General features: G+C 49.1%; 1 protein-coding gene across 1 annotated transcript in view; it reads right to left on the reverse strand.

Moving 5' to 3' along the window:
• The window catches only part of Sergef (secretion regulating guanine nucleotide exchange factor), a 197,903-nt gene that overhangs the window by 141,132 nt on the left and 34,747 nt on the right, over positions 1-22,024 (reverse strand). The window contains exon 9 of the mRNA XM_021210718.1: positions 6,548-6,714. Coding sequence (XP_021066377.1) covers positions 6,548-6,714 — 167 coding nt within the window. The remainder of the gene's footprint in view (positions 1-6,547; positions 6,715-22,024) is intronic.

Genomic DNA, 22,024 nt, shown 5'->3' on the forward strand with positions numbered 1-22,024 from the left:
TGGCGCAGTCAGAGACAGGCATGCCTGAGCATCTGCTGGGTTAAGAGGAAAAACCAAAGGTGATGGATGCGCGTTCTTGATGAATTAGCAAGTACAACAGATTATGAGCATCTTCATCGGAAGCCCCAGCTGTGACTTGTGCACGGCACAGGACAAAGCCCCTGGGTGCCGGCACTGCAGGCCACTGGGTGACTGAGAACCTGCAGATATGGGAACGCCCTTCCTAACTTCATGGGGTTGAGGAGCACAGTCTAGAGGAAAGGAGGGGCAATGAGGGACACACACCCCTAAAACTCTTTCTTCCATTCTTTTGTCCTCTCTTCCATCAGTGAACACCCACTGCTCTAGTTAGCTCTAACTGCCAGCCTGACACCACTTAAGAGTCAGGAGAGGTGAGAACCTTGAATGAGGAACCGCCTGAATCAGACTGGCCAGTGGGCATGTCTGTGAGGGATTGCCTTGATGGAGAAGGGCCCAGTCCCCTGGAGGCAGCGCACCGGCAGCACGGCACAGGCAGGTGGTCCCGCACTGTGTGTGTAGAAGTAAGCTGAGCATGAATCCACATGAATCAACAGGGAGCCAGCCTCCATGGTTTCTGTTGTACCTTCCTGGTGAGGAATTCCCTGGTAAAGAATAATATGGCAGAATAGCAAACATTCCTGCCTTCAGTTCCCGCCTTACTTCCTTTAGTGAGAGATGATGACCTGGAAGTGTAAGGTGAAATAACCCGTTCCTCCTGCCACGCCCACCCCCAGGTTGCTTTTGGTTTGAGTGTTTTATCACAGCAACAGACAGGAAACTAGGATATCCACTAGGCGCCTCTGAAGTACCAGGGAATATTCTAGAAACCAAGACTGCAACTTCCTTTTACTTATTTATTTACATCCCAAATGTGGCTCCCCCTCCCAGTCTCTTGCTCCCCGAGTCCCTCCCCCTCACTCCCACCCCCTTCTCTTCTAAGAAGATATGCCTCCACCCTGGCATACCAAGCCCCTTCCAGATTAGGTGCATCCTCTCCCCCCTGAGGCCAGACAGGACAGCCATGGACACTGAGCTATCTGTTCATGTGCCGACGGGCCTCGTTCCAGCCCCTGTATGCTCTTTGGCTGATGGCTCAGAGACTGCAACTTTCAACATGAAAGACAAGGCCTTTGCTTGCCTAGACCTCACATTCTAGTGAAAAGAACATGATGCTAAGGAAAACAAAAGGAGTTGCTTCGTCGGGGCACCCCCCCACCCCACCCCCGAATGGCTCCGCTGTCTGGTGGCTTTCTCTCCTGTGTGTTCTCATGGGCAGGTCCACTGCTGTGCAGTTTGCACTATCTCCCCCTGCTCTGGTCCAGCGCCCACGTGCTAGCTCCTAATCACCACAGAACATTCTTAGGGTAGTTGTTATGGCTTCCAGGAGGACTCTAAAGGCTGTGCTCTGGGAAAGATTTAGGGCTGCTGGGTCCCCAGAGTCTGAGACCTCAGGCTCCTCTGTCAACAACACTAATGCTTAGGGGTTCCTGCCAGAGAGCCACTTGGCCGTGCTTTTTCTGGGTTGTGTTCAATTCTGTCAGAGCCCTCCGGACTCAGCTGATTGCTGGTGGTAGATTTCTGCGTTATTTAGGGCACCGAAGTCCCACAGTCTTGACACAAACTTAAAATTAGAAAAGCATTAAATATAGGAAAGAAGGAAGGTCATTCAGGAAAGGCAGCCTTCTGGGAGAGCTGCAGGACAAAGACACCCTGGAAACTTCCAGGTTCATTAATGGGTTTTACACAGCATTCAAGTGGTGTTTCTCCTTCAGAAATAACACGGTGGAAAGCGTAGGGGACAGGCTCAATCCTCAGCTAACACGGCCGAGTGAGTGACTTGGCAAACTAAAAATAGCTCCTTTCCCACTCGTTCTGACGGATCTCACTTCAACCCTGTGCACAGGTTGATCCTTGCAGCTTTTGCCGTGCAGAAAAATGAGGGCTGGCGACCCTTGAGCTTCACAGTGACCCCATCTCAGACCCAAGTCTTGTTTAATTCCACGGCTCCTGCTCCTGCAGCTGTGTGTGCACACATGTGCATGTGTGCACTGAGAGTCGGTGCTCCTCAACCAAATGTGGGCAGAATTTAAACCAGGAACATGACTCAGGGAAGTGACTGCAGGCTGAGCCCAGGCGAGCCCCCAGAAAAACTGACAATCAGGTCGTTTGTCTTGGATCCTCTCCTACCTCCTAGCAGGCCTCTTTGGGTCCCGGTGTTCTTGAATAAATAAATGGAAATAATCATTCCTCTTGAGGCCTATTTCACGGTGCCATACTAGGATCAAAGGCGACAATGCATGAATGTGCTTTATGTTTGCTACGGTGTCGGGGAACGGGACAGGCCAGACAGGCAGCCACACTAGGGAGCTAGGCTCAGGCATAGGAAGGCTCAAGCCATGTGGCCCACCTCGTGCTCATCTTTGCATGCGGTATCCTTGCTATACACCAACCTGGTTTTAAAAGCCTGGGTCAAACCACAGCCCCTTTTTGCTAGTGTCCTCAAAATTATCATCCCATCTTCACTGCTTCCTTGTATCCATTTCTACTTCACTTCTCAGCCCGGAGCGCCATGTTTACTTGGGTACCAGAAGCTCTTTGAACACCAATGCTTATGCAGTTGACAAGGGAAAGGACATAACATCAAAGTTCAGAAAGGGTAAACGTCAGAGTGGGGAAGGTGGGACACTACACACACACAAAAAAAAAAACAGCAGAGGGAGGCTGAGCAGGAATCCAGAATGGCAGGGCCCCTGAGGTCTGCAACAACCACAGGCAAAAAGTCAAAGCCGAACTGCAAGCTCTCAGTAGACCAGGAAGAGACAGATGGCATCAGAGAACAGAGTGGGCGCCCTTCTGAAGTCAGCACTGGCAACAGGACATCATCTTAGGTCTTCCAGCCTAACTGGACCAGAAACAAAGACAGAAGACAAAGCAAGCCAATCGGTTGAGGCCCTGAACTCCTAAACTAGCATCCCCAGGCTGTCAGGAAAATCAGGTTGTGCCTTGGAATTTGTGACCTGGGCTTCGAAACTGAGGAACACCAGAGACCAGAGGCACCATGTGCTTCAGCAATATCTCAGCCAAGAAATAAGAATGAGAGAGGAGACGCTTAGATCTACAAAACCCGTCAGAATCATCCGGACCAACCCACATCCTAGCAAACTAAGAACACGGGAGGAAAGAGGCTTACCCAAACTCATGTCAGGGAAGAATGAAAGCCTGGTTTTATCAAAGACAAGCCAGGCTATCAACTCCAGCTGCCTTGGAACTTCAGAGAGCCCCTATGCACCCACCAAGTGAGCGCAGGTACTTCTCTGCAATTGTGAACTGCAGGGGTGCACCTTGGGGGTGCATGTCAGAGCCAGTGCCCATGGGAAATGTGCAACAGCCCCCTTGGAGCTTAGGAACAAAACATCACCGTGATGTGTGCTCTCAGTCATGCGCAACAGAGTTGGTCACACACTCTGCTCACATGTGTGTGGGCATGAGTCCTGATCACCCTGTGACCCCAGGAACCACCCAGAAGAGGCTAAAGAGAAGCCGAATGTGAAGTGAGAGAGTGGGAGACACGCAGCCTTCACCATCGTGGGGATGTTACAGAAAGACCACAAACGAATGAGCGCGTACACACACACACACACACACACACACACACACACACACGCACACGCGCGCACACATACACAGGCAGACACGCACGCATGCACAAGGGTTCATCATGAAGATGGAAGTGCCTCTGCTAAGCATCCAGCACACAGGCCCAGGAGAATCTCTAGCAACTTTGTATTCATTTGTTCTTCTTGTTCTCCTGAAGGAAGGTGATAATATAGTTCAGCTCCACCTGCCTGTGCTTTTCCTCCTGATGGGGCTCTTGTTCTAGGCACTTCTCTGCAGATGTCGGAAGGCCTCATTCCCTCCTTTTCTTGTGCCTTGGACATGAAAGACAATTTATAGGAATTAAAGGCAGGGGTCAGCTTTGTGTGCCACACTCAGGTCCCTGAAGTTAAATAATCATCAGCTTACTCCAGGGTGTTCATGCCTCTCCAGATGTCCCTACATCCCCCACCTATTCCCAGTCCCTGCCACAGTAGCAGCTCGCTTAGTATGGCTTTTGTCTTCTCCAAGGCAAATTTACCCCAAACCTACAAGCTATGGCAGCCTGCCAGCCTTACTCTTCCTGGGCCTCTAACAAACAGAGGCTAAAGAAGCCAGACATGGCATCAACAGGAAACAATGCCTGGCACAGTTTACAGCATGCGGCAGCCTGGAGTCTGAACCTACAACGAGGTCTGAGGATGCACATCAGCCCCAGAGCCTGGAGCAGAGAAGGAGAGGAGCTGGATCCAAGCCCACTCCTCATCTTGCTCCTAAAGGTCAGCTCTGTAAGAGGCCAAGGCAGAAGGACCATGAATTCGAGGCCTGTCCTATCTGCAAAGAGGTCACAGAGTGAATTCAAGGCCCAGTCCTATCTCAAAATAAAAAGTGAAAAAGAGGACTGAAGACCCAGCTCAGCTGTAGAGTAGCTGCCTAGCATGTGCAAGTACAAGGCCCTGGGTTCAACCCTAGTACTAGTCATGTCCTAGCAGGTTCATGGGGCACATGTGTGTACTCTCTGTGTCTGCAGCAGTGTGGCATGCTGGGCCAACACAGATCACTGACCTGTTTCTTGCAGAAGACAATGTAACCAATTGTTGCCAAATCCCCACTACCCAAAAGAACTGCACATGCTCTCCTCACCAGCTCCCCATGTAGCATGCCAAGTCTACCGTAGGAATTATAACCCACATCTTGCAGACAGAACCAGACAGGGCAATGGGCGAGGCTCCGGTGCCTTGGCTACTATGCCATCCAAAGTTTCAAATGACCCAGAAAGGACTGAAATGCTAAAGGAGATTACATTGTTACACAATTACATCAGGCTCTCTGCAACTGAACTCACTAGCAGAAGAAATTACTACTCCATTACTACTTCACAATTGAAGGCAATCGTGCATTAGCAGAACCAAACAGAACCGAGATGAATACAGCAGGCATCATAAAGACACTCATGGCTGCTGCCCTTGAACTCATCACCAAGAGTCTAAAAGACACAGTTAGACGGGCTCTCGATGCTTAGTTCAATGGCAGTAATACAAGTAAATAAAATAAATACATGCGTAGTCACATGCATGTCAGAGCACATGACGGAAGTTGGGAGTCGGGTCTCTCCTTCCACTCTGTTGGTTCCAGGGTTAAAACTCAGGTCAACAGGCTTGGGGGCAGGCTTCTTTACCTGCAGAGCCATCTTGCTGGCTCTCGGCAGTCATTTTACATGATCATTTTAAGACTAAGAGGAAATGAAACAGCACTCGTGATAAACAAAGGCTGAAACAAATCACAAACACTACCCCTGACCTTTTACGAGAATGAGCTCCTGCATTCGCAAAAAGAACGTACTTCAGTTGGTGTGGGAGGTTGAAGGCAGGCTTATTATCACTGCTGTGTGCAGACTGCCTTCGTGGCACAGAGGAAAGGCTCGAGAGAATGAGGGTTAGGACATGAAACGGAAATGGAGCATACTATGGACCTGGAAGGAGGTAGCCAGGTGGCCCTGGGGAAGGGAAGCCCTCCAGGTGTGGAGAGGCTTGTAATTAGCCTCTTGCTAATTACAGAAGTCTTATAAGTTTATTAATTTTTTCTGACAGACTCTGAATGAAGACTGAATTCCTTCAATAAACTAACTCCAGTTCAGAGACACGGCTTCTGATGCCTGTTCTTCTAAAAGCCCTAGCCTTTCTTTAAGAACAAACAAAAGGACTCAGTGAAGTAAAATTCAGTGACAGAAACATACACCCTGGAGAAATTAAGATTCCTGCCTTAAATGGAGAACTTCAGGCCATTTCAGAGAACCAAAGGGACTTGAATAAGCAAGTGGACCACAGTGTTTTCTTCACTGGAAAATATAAACAGATGTACAGAATACTTAGCTCAGTATTAAATGGCTCCTAGGTGGGGTTACAGCCCCCACCCCCACATTATCACCTCATGAGGGCTCCATGCCAATTTCACTGTTAGCAGCCCCCATATGTTTTCCTCACATCTCCACCCAGTATGACTCTGGTCAAGTTGTTATGTTCCTGGAAGTTCCCCTGTGTCTTCCAAATGCTTCAGTCCCATCCACCCCTCCTGGCATACCTCAAAGCCATGTCATTCTCAAAACCCAAGCCAATCTTTCCACCAACTGAGTTCAAGCTCTCACTCCTGCCTGGAATACTGGCCTCTGAACTTCCCTAAGTGAGTTATACAGTCTGCCTTATGCTAATGGACAGGTAGGTAACCAAGAACCAGCTTTTCTACCAGAGTAAACCATTAGCTTCTTGTGAACGTGGACCCCTTCAGACTCCTGTATAAACATAACATGACTCAGACTGGTGTATAGGAATCCCTCAGGAAACACTTCACTGTGAGACAGGGAAGTCACCACAGAAACCCTTCTCGGTGGGGCAGGGAAGGCAGCACACTGCTTCTGCAGGAAGTCGCCACTCACCTCTGTCGCTCCTGTCAGGCCATGCAGAGGCAAAGGCACACTGTTCTGTGGCCTCTGGAAGGTGGGCGATGAGTCTGGCTCTACAGGTTGCTGAGCTTCAGGAGACTCCAACCTCCTCCCCAGCTGACCATAGTCTGCTCGACCCCAGGTAAACACCTTGCCAGTTTCTGCAAACAAACAAGATCTGAATGAAGGCTATGTTCTCCAGATGTGCTCTCAAGGGCAAACAACAGTTACTAGTAAAATTGTGACTGTTTACCTCATTATGTTCCAATCAAGAACACAATAATTGGCCTTGAGGGGGAGGGAGGAATGGCTCAGATTCGTTGCCAAGTACCCTTATGAGGACCTTAGTTCAGATCCCCAGAACTTGTGCAGACCAGATGAGGTAGTTCACAGTCTAATGCCAGCCCTCCCATGGAGAGAGAAGAGGCTCAGAAGCCTACAGGCTAGGCATACACAGCAGGAAGCAAGGAACTCTTTCTCAAACAAGGTAGAAGACAAGGAACACCTGAGACTGTTCTGTGACCATTTTACACACACACACACACACACACACACACACACCATGGGCCCACACTCTCACAAACATGCATGTGTGCACACATAGAAATTCTTAGAAAGAACAAAAGAAAAGAAGCATGGGTCTTCATACATTCACATAAGTGGGACTTGAGGTTCGGAGAAGCTAAAAGACTCCCCCAAGAACAAGCAAGTAGAGAAGAGCAGAGCCAGAACCTGACGACAGTCTTGGGTGTCTATGACGCTCTTGCATAGAGATGACATCATCATGGGTGACCGCCAACCTTGCTGGTGGCTCACCCACTCTCTCCCCCCTTCCCACCACCCTCTCCTTCTGCTTCACCCAGATGCCTGGTCTCGACGCTCTTCCCTCCTATGCAATCCAGGGGCCTTGCATCCTGAGTGAAGTTTCACTCCTCACATCTCCTAGAGCTTTCCCCCAATTCTATGCTGGTTTCTTGCTTGCCCCTCCTGGTGACATAAGGAGCCCTCCTTTACCCAACAGAGCAATCCTGAGAGTCCAAGGCAAGTGTGTCTGTGTGCTAGAAGAAAGGGAGAGAGCGGAGAACACCGTAAAATGCTGTTTGGAGCCAGAGATGCATTCAGTTCCCCAGCACCATGTGGGAAGCCAGCCAGTGCTGCAGATGACAGAAGAAAATGAGGTTTGGAAAAGGAGCAATGGCCTTTCGTTCCCCAGATAAGAGAGATGTTGCCAAATCCATTCACTTCTACCAAGCACTGCCTTCATTATTCTAACATCCGATGAGGCATAGATTATTAACAAATTTTCTGCAGTAAATATGCACAACCATGTGCGCCATGTAAATTCTTGATCTGTGTTTATTTCAACAAAGAAAAACTCTACTTAAGAAACAAAACACCAAGTAATGCATATTAAATCCAAGACAAAGCTACTATGTTTGGTATCAAAGCTTCATCAGGCCCCACACGAAACATATGGCTTCCCGTGTCAGTTAAGAAACAGCCAAGATGAAGGGGGAAATGTCAGAAGACCAGAAGCATATGGGGCTCTGCAGGGATACGTTCCTGGGTTCAGCCTGCTGCTAGACACTGAGACAGACACACAGACATCTGACTTCCAGGCTTCCTAGGAGAGGGAACTGTGCTGGTCTGTGATGGAATAGCCATCACAGGCTCACATATTTGAACCCTTGGCCACCAGGGAACAGCACTATTAGGAGGTGTGGGCTTGTTGGAGTAGGTGTGGCCTTGTTAGAAGTTTGTCACCGGGGGTGGGCTTTGGAGTTTCAGATGCTCAAGCCAAGCCCCCTCCCTCTCTCTCTTCCTGCTGTCTGCTGATCCATATGTAGAACTCTCTGCTCCTTCTCCGGCACTGTGTGTGCCCATGTGCCACCATGCTTCCCACCATGATGATAATGAAATAAACTCTGAACCTGTAAGCCAGCCCCAATTAAATGTTTTCCCTTTTAGGAGCGGCCTTAGTCATGGTGTCTCTTTGAAGCAATAAAACACTGACTAAGACAGGAACCGAGGCCGTGCAGCCCACAGGGTACTCGGGGAAGGGGGACCCAGGGCACTGGTTTCTGTATACTTGTGCTGTTCCCTTCGCTGCTGCCGCACTTCCTACCCCAGCACATGCCCGCTCCATCTGCCCTTCCGAACCTGGCAGTTACGGTTCTGCTGAGTCTAGCACATGTACTGCTGGCCCTATGAACCCTTTCCTGAACCCTCAACTTTCCCAGAAAAGATGAAACTGACCCCATTTGTATTCTTCAACAATAAGCTCAGAGAAGTGCCCTGCTCAGGGGGCCATGGAGAAGCTGCATCTCTTTAAGTGGTCCACACTGCATCTGTTATGGCTCACATCACTATATAATCATGAAGCAGTCTTCCCTCACTTATGTGGATGAGACTGAGAATAGTCTGTGCCCAGGATACCAGAAGAGCAGACATTGGCCAACTGTCCCTCTACCTAAGGATACCCAGGATACAAGAAGAGCAGACATTGGCCAACTGCCCCTCTACCTAAGGATACCCAGGATACCAGAAGAGCAGACATTGGCCAACTGCCCCTCTACCTAAGCTGGTTAGAATTTACTATCAGACTGCCTTAGCAGGAAAGTTCCGAGTGAGTGTGTGTGTGTGTGTGTGTGGGGGGGGGGGTCAGGGTCTCCCATTGAACCTGGAGCTTGCTGATTTGGCTACACTGTCTAGCCAGCAAGCCCCAAGTACCCTCCTATCTCTGCTTCCCCAGGACTGGGATCACAGAAACACACGATGGGGCCTGGCTTCTTGTTTGTGTGGGAATCAAACTCAGGACCTCATGCTTGCACAGCAAGCACCTTACTGACTGAGCCACCTCTCTGCCTCAACCCCAACCATTTCTCCTTAAAGGACTCCAGCATCCCTAAGCTGGGGAGAAGTACCAAACTGAATATCAGCAGGACCACAGAAAGAACTGTGCTGTCATAAACGCACACATATCCTTTCTTTCAAATCAAGCAAAACATCTTGGAACTTTCTGCTATTGATTATTGATGTCTGAAACAGGCAAGACTGCCAGATTATGGTGCCATTATTATTACATCTCCAATAGCAATTCAACCATTCCACTTACATAGCACTTTCCACCTTCAAAGCACTTTACAAAGATTAACTAATTAATCTTCATACTCTCTGGGGAAGCCATAGACATTCTAGAAGAGACAAGGCCAGAAATCAGGCCAACTCAACATGATGTTCAGCCTTCAGCCTCAAACCCACGCTCAGTACAACCTCCTGTGAGTCTGTTTACAGTCAATACACTGTACACGAGGGCTCGGAAGGAGGGAGCAGACACCTCTCTTAAAGGGACGGTAAGGAGCAGTCTTCTAGGAAGAAGGCTCCGTCCTAAGACTCTATCCCAGTGAAGCCTCACGACAGAGACACAGATTACTAAGATAATGAAATGACTTGAGAAGTTAAACAGCTCAATCGAATTCAAGCAGCAGGTGACAGGACCAAGGTTTAAACCATGGTGCTGGAAGAGACAGCTCAGTGGTTAGGAGTACATCAGGCTAGCATTCACAACCACCTGTAAATCCATCCAAAGGATCTATGCTCTCTTCTGACCTCCAGAGGAACTTGCACCATATAACACATGTGCACGCATGCACACACACACACACACACACACATACACACACACACACCACTCTAAAGTCTTTTTAAAAAGATGTCTGTCTTCTGGCCCTGAGTCTGATGGTCTCTACAACCATGACTCCACGTGTGAGGGAGCAGTGCTCTGCTCTATATGCCTCACAGTGACTCCCCAGCAGGACCCAGCAGAAGGCCACACAGAACTCAGGACATAGACCATGCATTCAGCACATAGACCATGACTTTATGTCACCTGGAGTTAAAGAAAATAACCTATGTTCAAAAAAAAGTTCATTAATGCACAGCAGATATAGACATGTCCCCTAAGCTGTCAAACCCAAGAAGATCTAGATCACAGAGCTAGGAAATGAACCTTTCCCATGGAGTAAAGAATTGCACATTACTGTGATTAAAAAATAGACATATTAATGTCATCTAAAAAGTATAGGTATGTGTCTACAGATAAATGATAAATGAGTGAGAAATGCCAAAACAGCTCAAAATGAAGTCAGCAAGTGAAACGTAGTTTAAAGATATGGCCACGGAAGAATCCACATGGAAGAGACACAGAACCACAGCACAGAGTCAAGTCTTGGCACATAGGTATCGGCAGAGGCAGGGCGGGTGCTAAGTACCACAGAGAGCATACAGGGAGGGGGATGCCACTCAAGCTGGAACTAGGAACACCTCTGGTGATGGGACAAATGCGATCTAAGGTGAACTTGTGGGTAAGACACAAACTAGGGAATGAGGAGGATGTGACAGCAGCAAGAAAGAGAGAGATCCACAGGCTCCACCTGGAGCAGGACCATGAAGGAGGGTCCCGGCGGGGCAGGCTGGGCTTCAGGACTGCCAGGCTCACCTGGGCACAGGGAAAGGCCAGGTGAGGAGACTGGCTCTCACCTGGTTCCTAAATTCAGTTGCTTTCCATGATAAGGTTTTCCAGCTAATATATGTACTTTCAGTGACATTATTAAAATGTACACTGTGTTTCATCATTTATAAATTCTGGCTATGTGTCCTTATCTTAGAATATACAAGATAAGCCCAGGACAGTGGCTGACACCTGTCATCGCAGCCAGGAGGATTGGTTTAAAGTCCAGGCAAGCTTTGGTGGGCAACATAAGGAGTTCTAGTGTGAGACCCTGTATAGAATACATACATATACATATATACATGCGCATGTATATAGAGAGATAAAAACTAGAAAATGTAAAAGAATGTAAGGAAAGTGGTAAGACTCACATCATACCCCGATCCCTCAGGTTTACTGTAAAGGTCACTGCAACTTGACCTGGGCAGACTACAGGACTTAAGCGGGTATGGGGAGTCCTGAAAAGAATCCCTGGGGTGGCAACCCCCTGGCAAAGGACTGCCTGTGTCCTGAAGTGTCACTTCACAGCACCTACAGCACACTGGGCACTGTGCTAAGCACTTTGCCTCTGCACGATGACTGCAGTGTTTAGCCCTCCACCCAGTCCTGAGAGGGAGGCAGAGAGGTACTGATGGGACCTGGTGCTGGGCCCAACCCTCAGATGTGTTAGTGAGAAGAAAGAAACTACCCTGGAAACAGATACACCAGGGCCTCAGTGGGGTTGAAGTCATAGGAAGAAAAATAAGGAAAGGGAGAGAAATTGTCAGGGCTTGACCCCACATTAGATATGAAAGAGAAAGAGAAACCACCACACTGAGATTTCATACCTAGGGGGTTGGGGGGCATTAAAAGTAGAAGAAGTGCAAAGATGGAAGAACAAGGTCTCGGCTATAAAGGTCATGAGGGATGATCTCACTGTCCTTAGTTAACTGTCCTCGGGCCTTTTGCAAACATTTTGTCAAGCAGTAAATAGCCTTAAGAGGGAGAAAGATAACCAGGTACAAAGCTGGAGGGTGGGGACCCAGATGGGGTGGCACATGCCTTTAATCTCAGCACTCAGAGAGCAGAGGCAGGCAGATCTATGAGTCTGAGGCCAATGTGGTCTACATAGTGAGTTCTAGGCCAGCCATGGCTACCCATGGTGATCCAGTCTTAAAGCAAAGAAAAAAAGGGATGGGGAGTCCTGTGCAGACAGGTGGAGGTGGTAAAGCTCTGTTGGCATCACCCCACCCTGCCCCATCCCACACCACCCCAGCACTGTCTGGACGCTGGGCACTGTCTGTAGCTGCTTCCAGAAGCACTGTAATACAACCGAGCTCCTCAGAAAGAGGCATTGCTTCCAGAGAAGTGGGTCCTGAAGTGACAAGAAAGATGGGTGAGAGTAACAGTCATATATTCTTTAATAAGAACTCCACATTAGCCAAAGAAAACCCATGGCTCAGGCAAAGACCAGGCCTCCCAACCTCTCTCTTTGGCCCTCTCAGTTCAAATACCCAGGAAGCTACGAGACCTTCTAGAATGAGCCCACAAAAAAAGCCACTGTCTGTGATGCTCCGATTGTAATTAGCTGCTTACTAGTGACTTCTGAGTGAGTTCACGCTGAGCCCTTGGAAGGTAAGGGGGGGGGGGGCTTCCACTCTTCTGTAAGCAGAACTTTTCCCTGGGCTACATCAAATGGAGAGGACAACCTGAACACTTGCCCATGTTTCCTGTGTCATGTGACTAGCTGCTTCAAGTGCCTGTTGCCTTGACTCCCCCATGATGGTCTGTAACTTGAACAGTGAGCTCAAACAAACCCTTCCTCCCCAGAGTAGTTTTTGTAATGATATTTTATCAAAGCAAAAGAAAACCCAAGACACCACCTAAGAGTGACCTGGTACCATCCCCTGGGTCAGGCAAAGGGTGCCAGCAAGCAAGTTAAGCAGCTTCCATCCCATGCGCCCTGATGTTTTCACAGCCCTCCATCCTCTGTGCCATCCTCTCCCCCAAGGCCTGGCTAAACCGCACTCAGTCAATCCCTGTCCCCCTTCACACCTTAACCCAGACCTGATGTATCCAGGCAGCAACCTACAGAAACTCCTCACAGCACTGAGAGCATTTATCTCAGCAGAGAAGTGAATGTGCCTTAGAGGAGCTGCTAGGCTAATGTCTGTCTCCTCCAGAAAGCCAAACCCATGATAATAGGAATGGGCACAAGGTTGGGATTCAAGAAATATTTGTTTCCTATCCATCTCTCCACTCATCCCTCCTTCACCCCACAGGGCTTTGTCAACCACTGGCCCAACAATCTGCGTGCCTTATATATTATCCCATCTGCAGAACAGTAATGACAGCGCCGCCCCACCTCCCGGCAGCCCATGGCGGTCATGATGGTTTGGATAAGAATGCCCCCCTCATATATTTAAATGGCTTAGTCACCAGAGAGTGGAACTTTATGAGAGAAGTAGAAGGATTAAGAGGTGTGATCTTGTCGGAGGATGTGTGTTACTTGGGGTAGCAATGGGCAGTGGGGGAAGGGTACAGCTTTGAGGTTTCAAAAGACCATGCCAAGCCCAGAGTGTGTCTCTGTCTCTGTCTCTGTCTCTCTCTCTGTAGCTCTCAGTGACTGCTCCAGCCTTGCCTGTCACCATGCTCCTCACCGGAATGATAATGGACTAATCCAAAACTGTAAGCAAGTCCCCCAGTTAAATGCTTTCTCTTATAACAGATGCCCTGGCCACGGCGTCTCTCCACAGCAATAGAACAACAAATGCACTGCAACAGTGACTAAGGCAGTGGTAATATGGCAATATGAGCCACTGTCACTCTTATCCTCCCAAACTGAGTGACATAGCCTGATCAAGGATGCCCATGGTTATACCTACAACTGTTAGCAACTCATCAAAACTTCTACCGACTCCACCCCTCAAGCATCGGTTTCAGAGTCAAAGCCACTAACGTCATGAAGAGGAACACAGGAGGCTCCATCATAAGATTTTGGATCTATCTATCTTTCTATCTTTCTTTCTTTCTTTCTTTCTTTCTATCTTTCTTTCTTTCTTTCTTTCTTTTTTTTCTTTTCTTTTCTTTCTTTCCTTCCTTTCCTTCCGTTCTTTCTTTCCTTCCTTCCTCCTGCCCTCCCTTCCTTCTTTCCTTCTCTCCTCCTCCTCCTCTGAGATTCTACCTAGTGAGTGGCACATAAGAAGCCAATGGTACCCATCAACTACAGCTGGGAAAGCAGAGACTGAAGGAGGCTAATGGGGAGGAGCTGTAAAGCAAGGTGAGCTGGAGCTAAGAGGGGAGAGAAGGAAGGGGAGGGAGTGGAGGAGGGCAAAGGAGAGAGGAAGGAGGAGAGGGAAGGGGAGGGAGAGGAACAGAGGGGAGGAAGCTTTGGTCTATGACTCCTGTGACCTGCATCCTGACCCTGGGCTGCCTGGCCTCCAAGAGGCCCCGTTCTCTTCTAAAGCCCAACTTTTGCACCCATAGAATGAGAGGGCTCAGACAACGTCTCAGACACATGCAGGTATAAAACTTCAATAATGGTGGCTAAAAATTTCCAAGGTCAAATGAGTCACATGTCATTTAACTTTACTGACACCTTGAGATTCTTCAGGCTGATCAGTGTCATAAAATGAGACATTCTCTCTAATTTCAAAGGCCATCTTTATAATTAGTAATCCAAATAAAAAATTGAGAGTTAATGATAAATCCTAATTTTAGCAAAATTTCCCCATATTTCCAAAATCACATTAGGAACAATATCACATAAGAAGGGTTAGTATAAGAAGACAACTTTCATTTGTGGTTTTCTCAACTACAAAGGAAAGGGAACCCTACAAAGAGCACCTGGGAAGAATTTAATTACCCTGACAAGACTGACTCTTGGTCTGGGGACCCAGCTGTTGGCAGAGTATTTGCCTAGCTTGCATGCAGCCCTGGGTTTGATCCCTTCAACACATAAAAACAGGGCATGCCTGTAATCCCAATATATAATCCCAGCACAAGGGAGCTGAAGGCAAAACGGGCGGTCTTCAAAGCCATTCTAGGCTACACAGCAGTTGTAGCCAGCCTGGGATACCTGGGGCGCTGACACTGGGGCTCTGTGTCGGTGACACTGATCCATGTGTCTCCCACTTTACAGAAACAAATCACACGAGTTAAATGACCTACTCAAAATCACACAGCTAACAAGTGGGACAGCATCAGTAATATCAAAGCAAATATTCTGAAGGCACTCACTCCTTGCCATACAGACTGTCACACGTAATCCACAGAAGCACCCGATGAGTAGACTGACCCTCAAACTGGAGATGAGAAGATAAAAACCCAGGGAGAGGTTTGATCCTAGACTCCAAGCCAGTGCCTGTCTTAGTAACAAGAGGATGGGTCTCAGTCACCTGGCAGCAAAGGCACCTTTCTTAGTCACTGTCCTCAGATGGGGCCCATCTGACCCCAGCTTCGCTGTTCATTTAGGCACACAGCCTCTTCTTCAAGCACACTTACCTGGTGTCCCAAAGACACTTATCTGGGCTAGAGGCACAGAGAACACCAGGCTATGGAGTAATCTTCATTCTTGGCCCACATGACAGAGCTCAGAGTCCCACAACACACAGGCACTACGGAAAGCTAATTTGTCTTCACCACTGGTTTTAGTAACAGTCGTGATGGACCAGACTGAGCTGCAGGCCCAACTGTAACACATACGGTCCCAAACAAAAACAAGAGAGAGCAAACCTTCAAACCCGTGAAAGGCCATGGAGTAAACCCAGTCCTAACTCATTTAGTAGTCTGGCTCGAATGTGCAGCATCCCCAAGACTCATGTATTTGAACACTTAGTCTCTGGGTGTCTTGGGAGATTGTGGACTGAGCTGAAGGAACCAGGTCACTGCGCTGTAGGCTTTGAGGGTATAACGCTGCCCAACTCTTAGCCAGATCTCTCTGCTTCCTGGTCCACAGAACTGTGCTGAAAGCTTCCCACAGTACAGACCCAGCCACTATGCTGTCCCCCACTCTGATGGGCTGTGGCCCCTGAACACTGATGCAGAATAAACATTTACTCTGTCCCAAGTGTTGTTGCTCTGAACACAGACATATTCCCCTCCCCTCATGAAGCTCCCATTCCGATGGAAGACAGTTAAGCCCACAAAACATACATATGGGGAATTGTTTAATGAACCTCTCAGAAATAAAGTGGGAACAGAGACCAGGCAGCATGAGAGAACCCAGACCAGCCCCGACTTCTAGCCATACACTTGAGCTTCTCTACGGCAAACCACATTTTCTGCCCTCCCTCCCTCTCCCGCCACTCTTCCTCCTCGATTCTTTAAAAACTGCTTGTCTAGCTGACATAAAAACTGTTTAATGTTTGTAGGGCATCACGCGATGTTTGATACATGTATACATTCTGTACTGTTCAAATGCCACCTTTCTTTAAGGAAGAACCCTAATCTGGAAAGCCTTGGCCAACCCACACAGAAGCATTAGTTTGCCCCTTAGGCCCATGATAAAAGGCAGCAATAAACACTAACACACTTAGCAAAGTCCAAACACAGTATATGTGTTAGAGACATTGTGAATATTATTCTCTGAAGCCAAAAAGCCGCAAGCCCTGTTCTGAAGACCTTGGGCCATCAGGCTTTATGATGTCTCTTCTGGATCCTTGGGCTTGCTGACCCTTGGGGTTCAAGGGTAGAAGGTCCAACAGCCCAAGAGCCTGCTGGTCACACCTGGAAGCCACTTAGCACCCTAAGAAATTGCCCTGATTGAGGCCAGTGCCTCCGCTGATGTTTCCCAACTCATTCCACATTCAAATACCACAGCTTCTTCCAACACTTTTAGATTCTTATTAATAACACTTTAAAATGTAGATTGCTGCCTAATCTTAGCTGTGTAATTAAAAAAAAAAAAAAAATCTTGCTTCTCTCCCTCCCAACAAGAAAGGAAACTATACCCTCGGGGCTTCTGCAGCTAAGAATCACACCCTCAACAAAGCTGGTAGGAGGCTCGGGCTGGGGGAGGGGGGCACGCAGTGTGATCAGGCAAGAAATGAGGCTCAACACTGGACTTTAGAGAAAATGACACTGGGGCTAAGGAGGGGGGCGGGGATCCGCCGAGGACACAGGCTGCTCTGGCAGAGCCAGAACCAGGACTCTAGTCTGTTTCTTCCCAGTGGACTCCCCACTCACTAGGAAGACAGGCTGGAAGAAGGCTTTGGAGAACAGGAATGGAGTCCACGTTTACGGACTCCACACTGAGAACAGAGCCCTGCTCATCTGGAGAGAGAGCAATGGACATGTGAGTCTCAAGGGCTCATGGGTGCAAAGCCCAAAGTTCTTGACCCTTAGGCCAGCCTCACAAATAATCGTCCACCAAAAAACCGGGGCCTCAAAGCACTTCCTGCCCGATCATCCCAGAAAGGACAGACATCGGTGTTCCCAAGGTCAAACAGGGCAAATCTAAGAAAAGGGCCCCAACTACCTGAGTCCCAGCACGCACTGGCCAGACACAGCTTCAGAGAACTACAGCTGGGTCTCTCCACAATCCCACCACCTCCCTTGGCCCATTCCCCACGAGATTCCTGGCCTTCTCCGCAAGGAAGCAGGGAGATGAGATCCATGCTTACCCCTGACTGCTCATCTCCTAGAAATGGCTCCTTGGGAGCTTCATAGACTATGCAATGGAAAGACACACACACACACACACACACACACACACACACACTCCCCTTAATCCTTTCCAAGATCTCCTCTTCATGCCTAGGCAGGCTCCCAGCCCTGGGTATCACCATCAGTTTTTGTTCATTAGAAATACTTTATCAGCAGTTTCCATCTCTGAAGTTAAAAAAAAAAAAAAAAAGTGAGAGAAAAGAAAAGAAAAAAGGCCAAGAACTGTGCCCAGCTGCCAGGAAGGCCATTGTCTCCGCTAATGACAGGGACACACGGTGCCACAGCTGAAGGCTGGAGCTGGGAGACAGCAGCCTGGGAGCAGCCCCCAGGCATGCCTGGGCATGCAGAAAGGAGCTGGTGGTCTGCCAGCAAAAGCTTCAGCAGCTGGTGGCGGACACACATCTCTCCATACAGACCAGCCTGAGTCCTCACAGACCAGGACAAAGGACAAAGCGGGCTAGAGGCGGTGAGCACTGTACAGCATACCCAGTGTGTGAGAAGTCAGCACCTCACTTCTGAGAACTCAAGACACTCCCCTAGATACAGTAGCTATACCCTCAGCTACCCCAAAGCAGCTGGCTTCCTGTAAATGAGAGACCTAGTTAGAATCCTCCTATGGGGAAGACAATGGCTCTTGTCCATTCTTTGAGTAGGCAAAGAGCAGGGAGGGGCAAGAGCCCACCTTGGGATGCTGATGTATGAGCAACAGTGAGACCCCTGTGGATATGACTTCATATTGTGCTTCTTTACGTGACTCTAACCTCTACCCTGAGAAACTGTCCTGGATTCTCTAAGAGAGACAGATGTAAAAGATGTAGTACACTCCGAACAGAGCAAGCTCACTGATGGTGTAACGTTCTCCCATTTCCACACTTGAGGACCCAGAAAGAGGGAGAGTCAGACGCTGCACTGTTAGTGGTGTAGGGACTTGCCACAGCAGGGGCAGCAAAGAGCACCACCGGAGGGGGGCCACTGAGAACCCACTGTGTTTAAGGATCTCTAGTAGCCTTGGAGTCCTTGGAATCATTTCAAAGACTGGGCTTTGGACGCTCATGGTGGGGCGGCATGACTTCATCTCAACCTGCTAATCCAACTGCTGCTCTGCTCTCTGCTCCCGCTTGTCCCTCAGGCCCAGAACGAACCCCCTTTACCAGCATCCCACCTGCCAAAAACCTCCAAACCACTGGTGTGGCTTGTGTAAAGTCTGGGCACCGGTTAAGACTGCTTCACCTGGTGGTCACCTTTGGTCCCAGCAGAAGGCATTAGCAGCAGGGCTGCGGCAGCCCCTTTAGAGCGGACTTCTTCCTGCCTGCGGACAGGGACTGAGAAAGACACCTGCTGTTTGGGAGTCTTCCTGTCACAGGCTCAGCTCCAACCAAATCAGCAAGGCCCTGTTACTATGGGCCATCTGCCAGGACCCGGAAACAGCACTGTTACATAAGGGGCCAGGATAATGAAGTTTATTAAACTAGGTTCTTCCTCCAGAAGGGAGGCAAAGCATTCGAAGCCTCTCTGTAAAGTGGCAATGTAGGGAGTAGAGAGGTGCTGGGCCAGGGCCCGCTGGGGTCTGATCCTGCTTCTGCTGTCCCTTAGCTGTGAGAACATGGGGACAAGCCATCCTTTCCCTATGCCCCTGGGGTTTTTTTGGCTGTTATTATTTTTTTCTTTTTATGGATATTTTCTTTATTTTCATCTCAAATGTTATCCCCTCTCCAGGTCTCCCCTCCAGAAACCCCCTACCCCATCCCCCTAACCCTCCCTCTATACGGGTGCTCCCACTCCCGCCTTCCCGCCCTGGCATTCCCCACTGATGTCCAACAAGGCCACATAGGCAGCCGGAGCCATGGGTCCATCCACGTGTACTATTTGGTTGGTGGTCCAGTCCAAGATGAGATATCGTCAAAACTCGGTATTTTCACCAAAATGGCGAATAAATAAATAAATAAACAAACAACAAAACAGAACTGACCCCTTGACAGCAGCAACCAGAAAGGGAGAGTGTACAGAGAAGAAACAAAAGGTGGGAGGGAGTCTTCCGTCAACCAGGCAGGGAGGCTCACGTGAAACTCAAGGTAAGAATATAGCTGGGGACCAGATGTCTAAACACTCCTACCCACTCACAGGGCCCTGGCAACCATGCAGGCCCTTGCACATCTGGCATCGTGTCTGACCCTCACAGTTGTAAAGACGACAGTGACCCTCGTAGTTGACACTGAGCAAAATGAGGACTAGTAACTGGGACAGGGGCTGCTTTCTCTGACCCTCCCCTCCTCACAGGTCAGATGGGAGTGACCCTTACCTGGCAACATTGCCATATGCACTAAAGAGATGATGTATGTAAGTCCTAGCAAAATGACTCACCTTGATAAATGAGGATCCCACACACACACACACACACACACACACACACACACACACACCCCTCTTCAGAGAACTACTGAGAAAAGCCCTATCATTTAAGTCTCTAAGAGACTTCCAAGGCCCCAGCGAGGTGGTTCAGTGGGTAAAAGTGCCTGCTGCCAAGCCTGATGACCTGAGTTCATCCCAGGGAGTCATACTGTAGAAGACAACTCTGGCTTCTGAAAGTTGTCTTTTGATTTCTGTATGTGTCATGTGTGGGCTATGGCATACACATGCTCACACATATACACCCTCACCCCCTATAGACATACACATCCACATAGTAATAAAATGTTCAAAATGAAAGGAAATATGATGGCTTGCTAAATGACCAGAAGATAGACCAGGGAGCCAGAAAATTCCAGTCTTAGCCTGGGTCATGGATACTAAGAGCTACCCAACCCTTGGAGGAGAGGGCTCGAGTAGAGTCCAGTGCACCTCACTCTGAGCCAATGGCTGGAGCCTGGGCAGAAGAGCCTGTAAGAGCCAGAGAGGCAGGGCCCTTCCTTGTGCAATCCCTAATTATCATAGACCCAGTCCCTCATGGGGACCCCCCACCCCCAGCATCGCTTTGGCAGCACATGAGGACCCCTCTACCTCACCTGCACGTGTCCCATGACTTCCCACCTTGCCTGGCCTACAACAAGCAGAGGACACCACAGTGCACTCCCACTGTAGAGACTGGCCTCCTCCTGCTGGGAACACCCTGCCCAACCTCAGCCAATGCAGGGGTGTGTGTGTGTGTGTGTGTGTGTGTGTGTATGTGTGTGTGAAAGGATGCAGACAGAAACTATGAATAAGTGAACCGCCCAACCCTGTGGAGCAGAGAAGTTATGATCATGGCTCTCATTTTACAGGGAGAAAAATGCAGGCCCAGAGAGGCTAAATGACTTGCCCTGGGTGCCAGCAACTACAAACTGGAACTCGGAGATCACCCTTCAGAGATTCTTAAGGTAAAATCATTCTCAGATTGAAAAGGAGAAGATTCCTCCAAGATTCCTCAAAATGGGCCACTGTCCTCTTGGCACACACTGAGTCACTTGAGGGAACTGGCTGTCACTGATCAGAGAGCTCCAGAGGGACACTGCAAGGTCTCAGAGAAAGGGCAAAGCACGGTGTCATGTGTCAAGATCCTAAAAATGACAACAAAATTACAGCCTGGCCACTCTGAGAGCTTCTGGAACAAATCAATCCTCACCAGGAAAGAGGAGACTTCCTCAAATGGCTCCCAAGCCTCCGCCGGTGACCTCTGAGCCCTTCCCAGGCCAGCAAGGAGTCTGAGCGGGGCCGATGGCCTTGCCACAACAATCCTCCTTCTACCATCTTCAGCTCCGTTCCTCCCAGCCCTCCTAAGATCTAGGAAACTGTGAGAGGTTGAACATCAGCATCCTCCTACAATAGGCTGGAACACTGGCCCTGACGTGATGGTGCTAGGAAGTGGGGTCTGTGGAGGTGACAAGGTCACGAGGGTGGGGTCTTCATGAACGCACTCGGTGCACTCGCCCCTCTGCCACGTCGGGGCCATGGCTGCCTATGAATCAGGAGAGTAGACTCAGGGAGGAACTGCCAGCACTTGGATGACACTTCCTAGACTCGGGACTCTGGGGAATAAGGCTCTGTTATTTCTAAGCCATCCAGTCCATCTAAACTGAGACAGTCACTCGCTACACACCCAGTGAGGTCACAGCGAGGGGAAATCACGTGGTGAGAGGTGAGACCTACAGGGGGGCTCACAGGTCCACGTTGTTTCTTAAGTAACTGTGCTATTTTGGAAAGGTAGCTCAACCCTGCTAAGCCCCGGACTGCATCTGGAGCCCAGGGCCAAGGGAATCCTAGCTCAGGACACGACGAGGAATCTGTACGTGGCAAACCAGAACTGGGCAGAGTGCTGGTGTATGTCGGGTGCCTGGCAAACA

The sequence above is a fragment of the Mus pahari genome, chromosome 1 (genome assembly GCF_900095145.1).
Source record: "Mus pahari chromosome 1, PAHARI_EIJ_v1.1, whole genome shotgun sequence".
In the NCBI taxonomy this organism is placed as follows: Eukaryota; Metazoa; Chordata; class Mammalia; order Rodentia; family Muridae; genus Mus; species Mus pahari.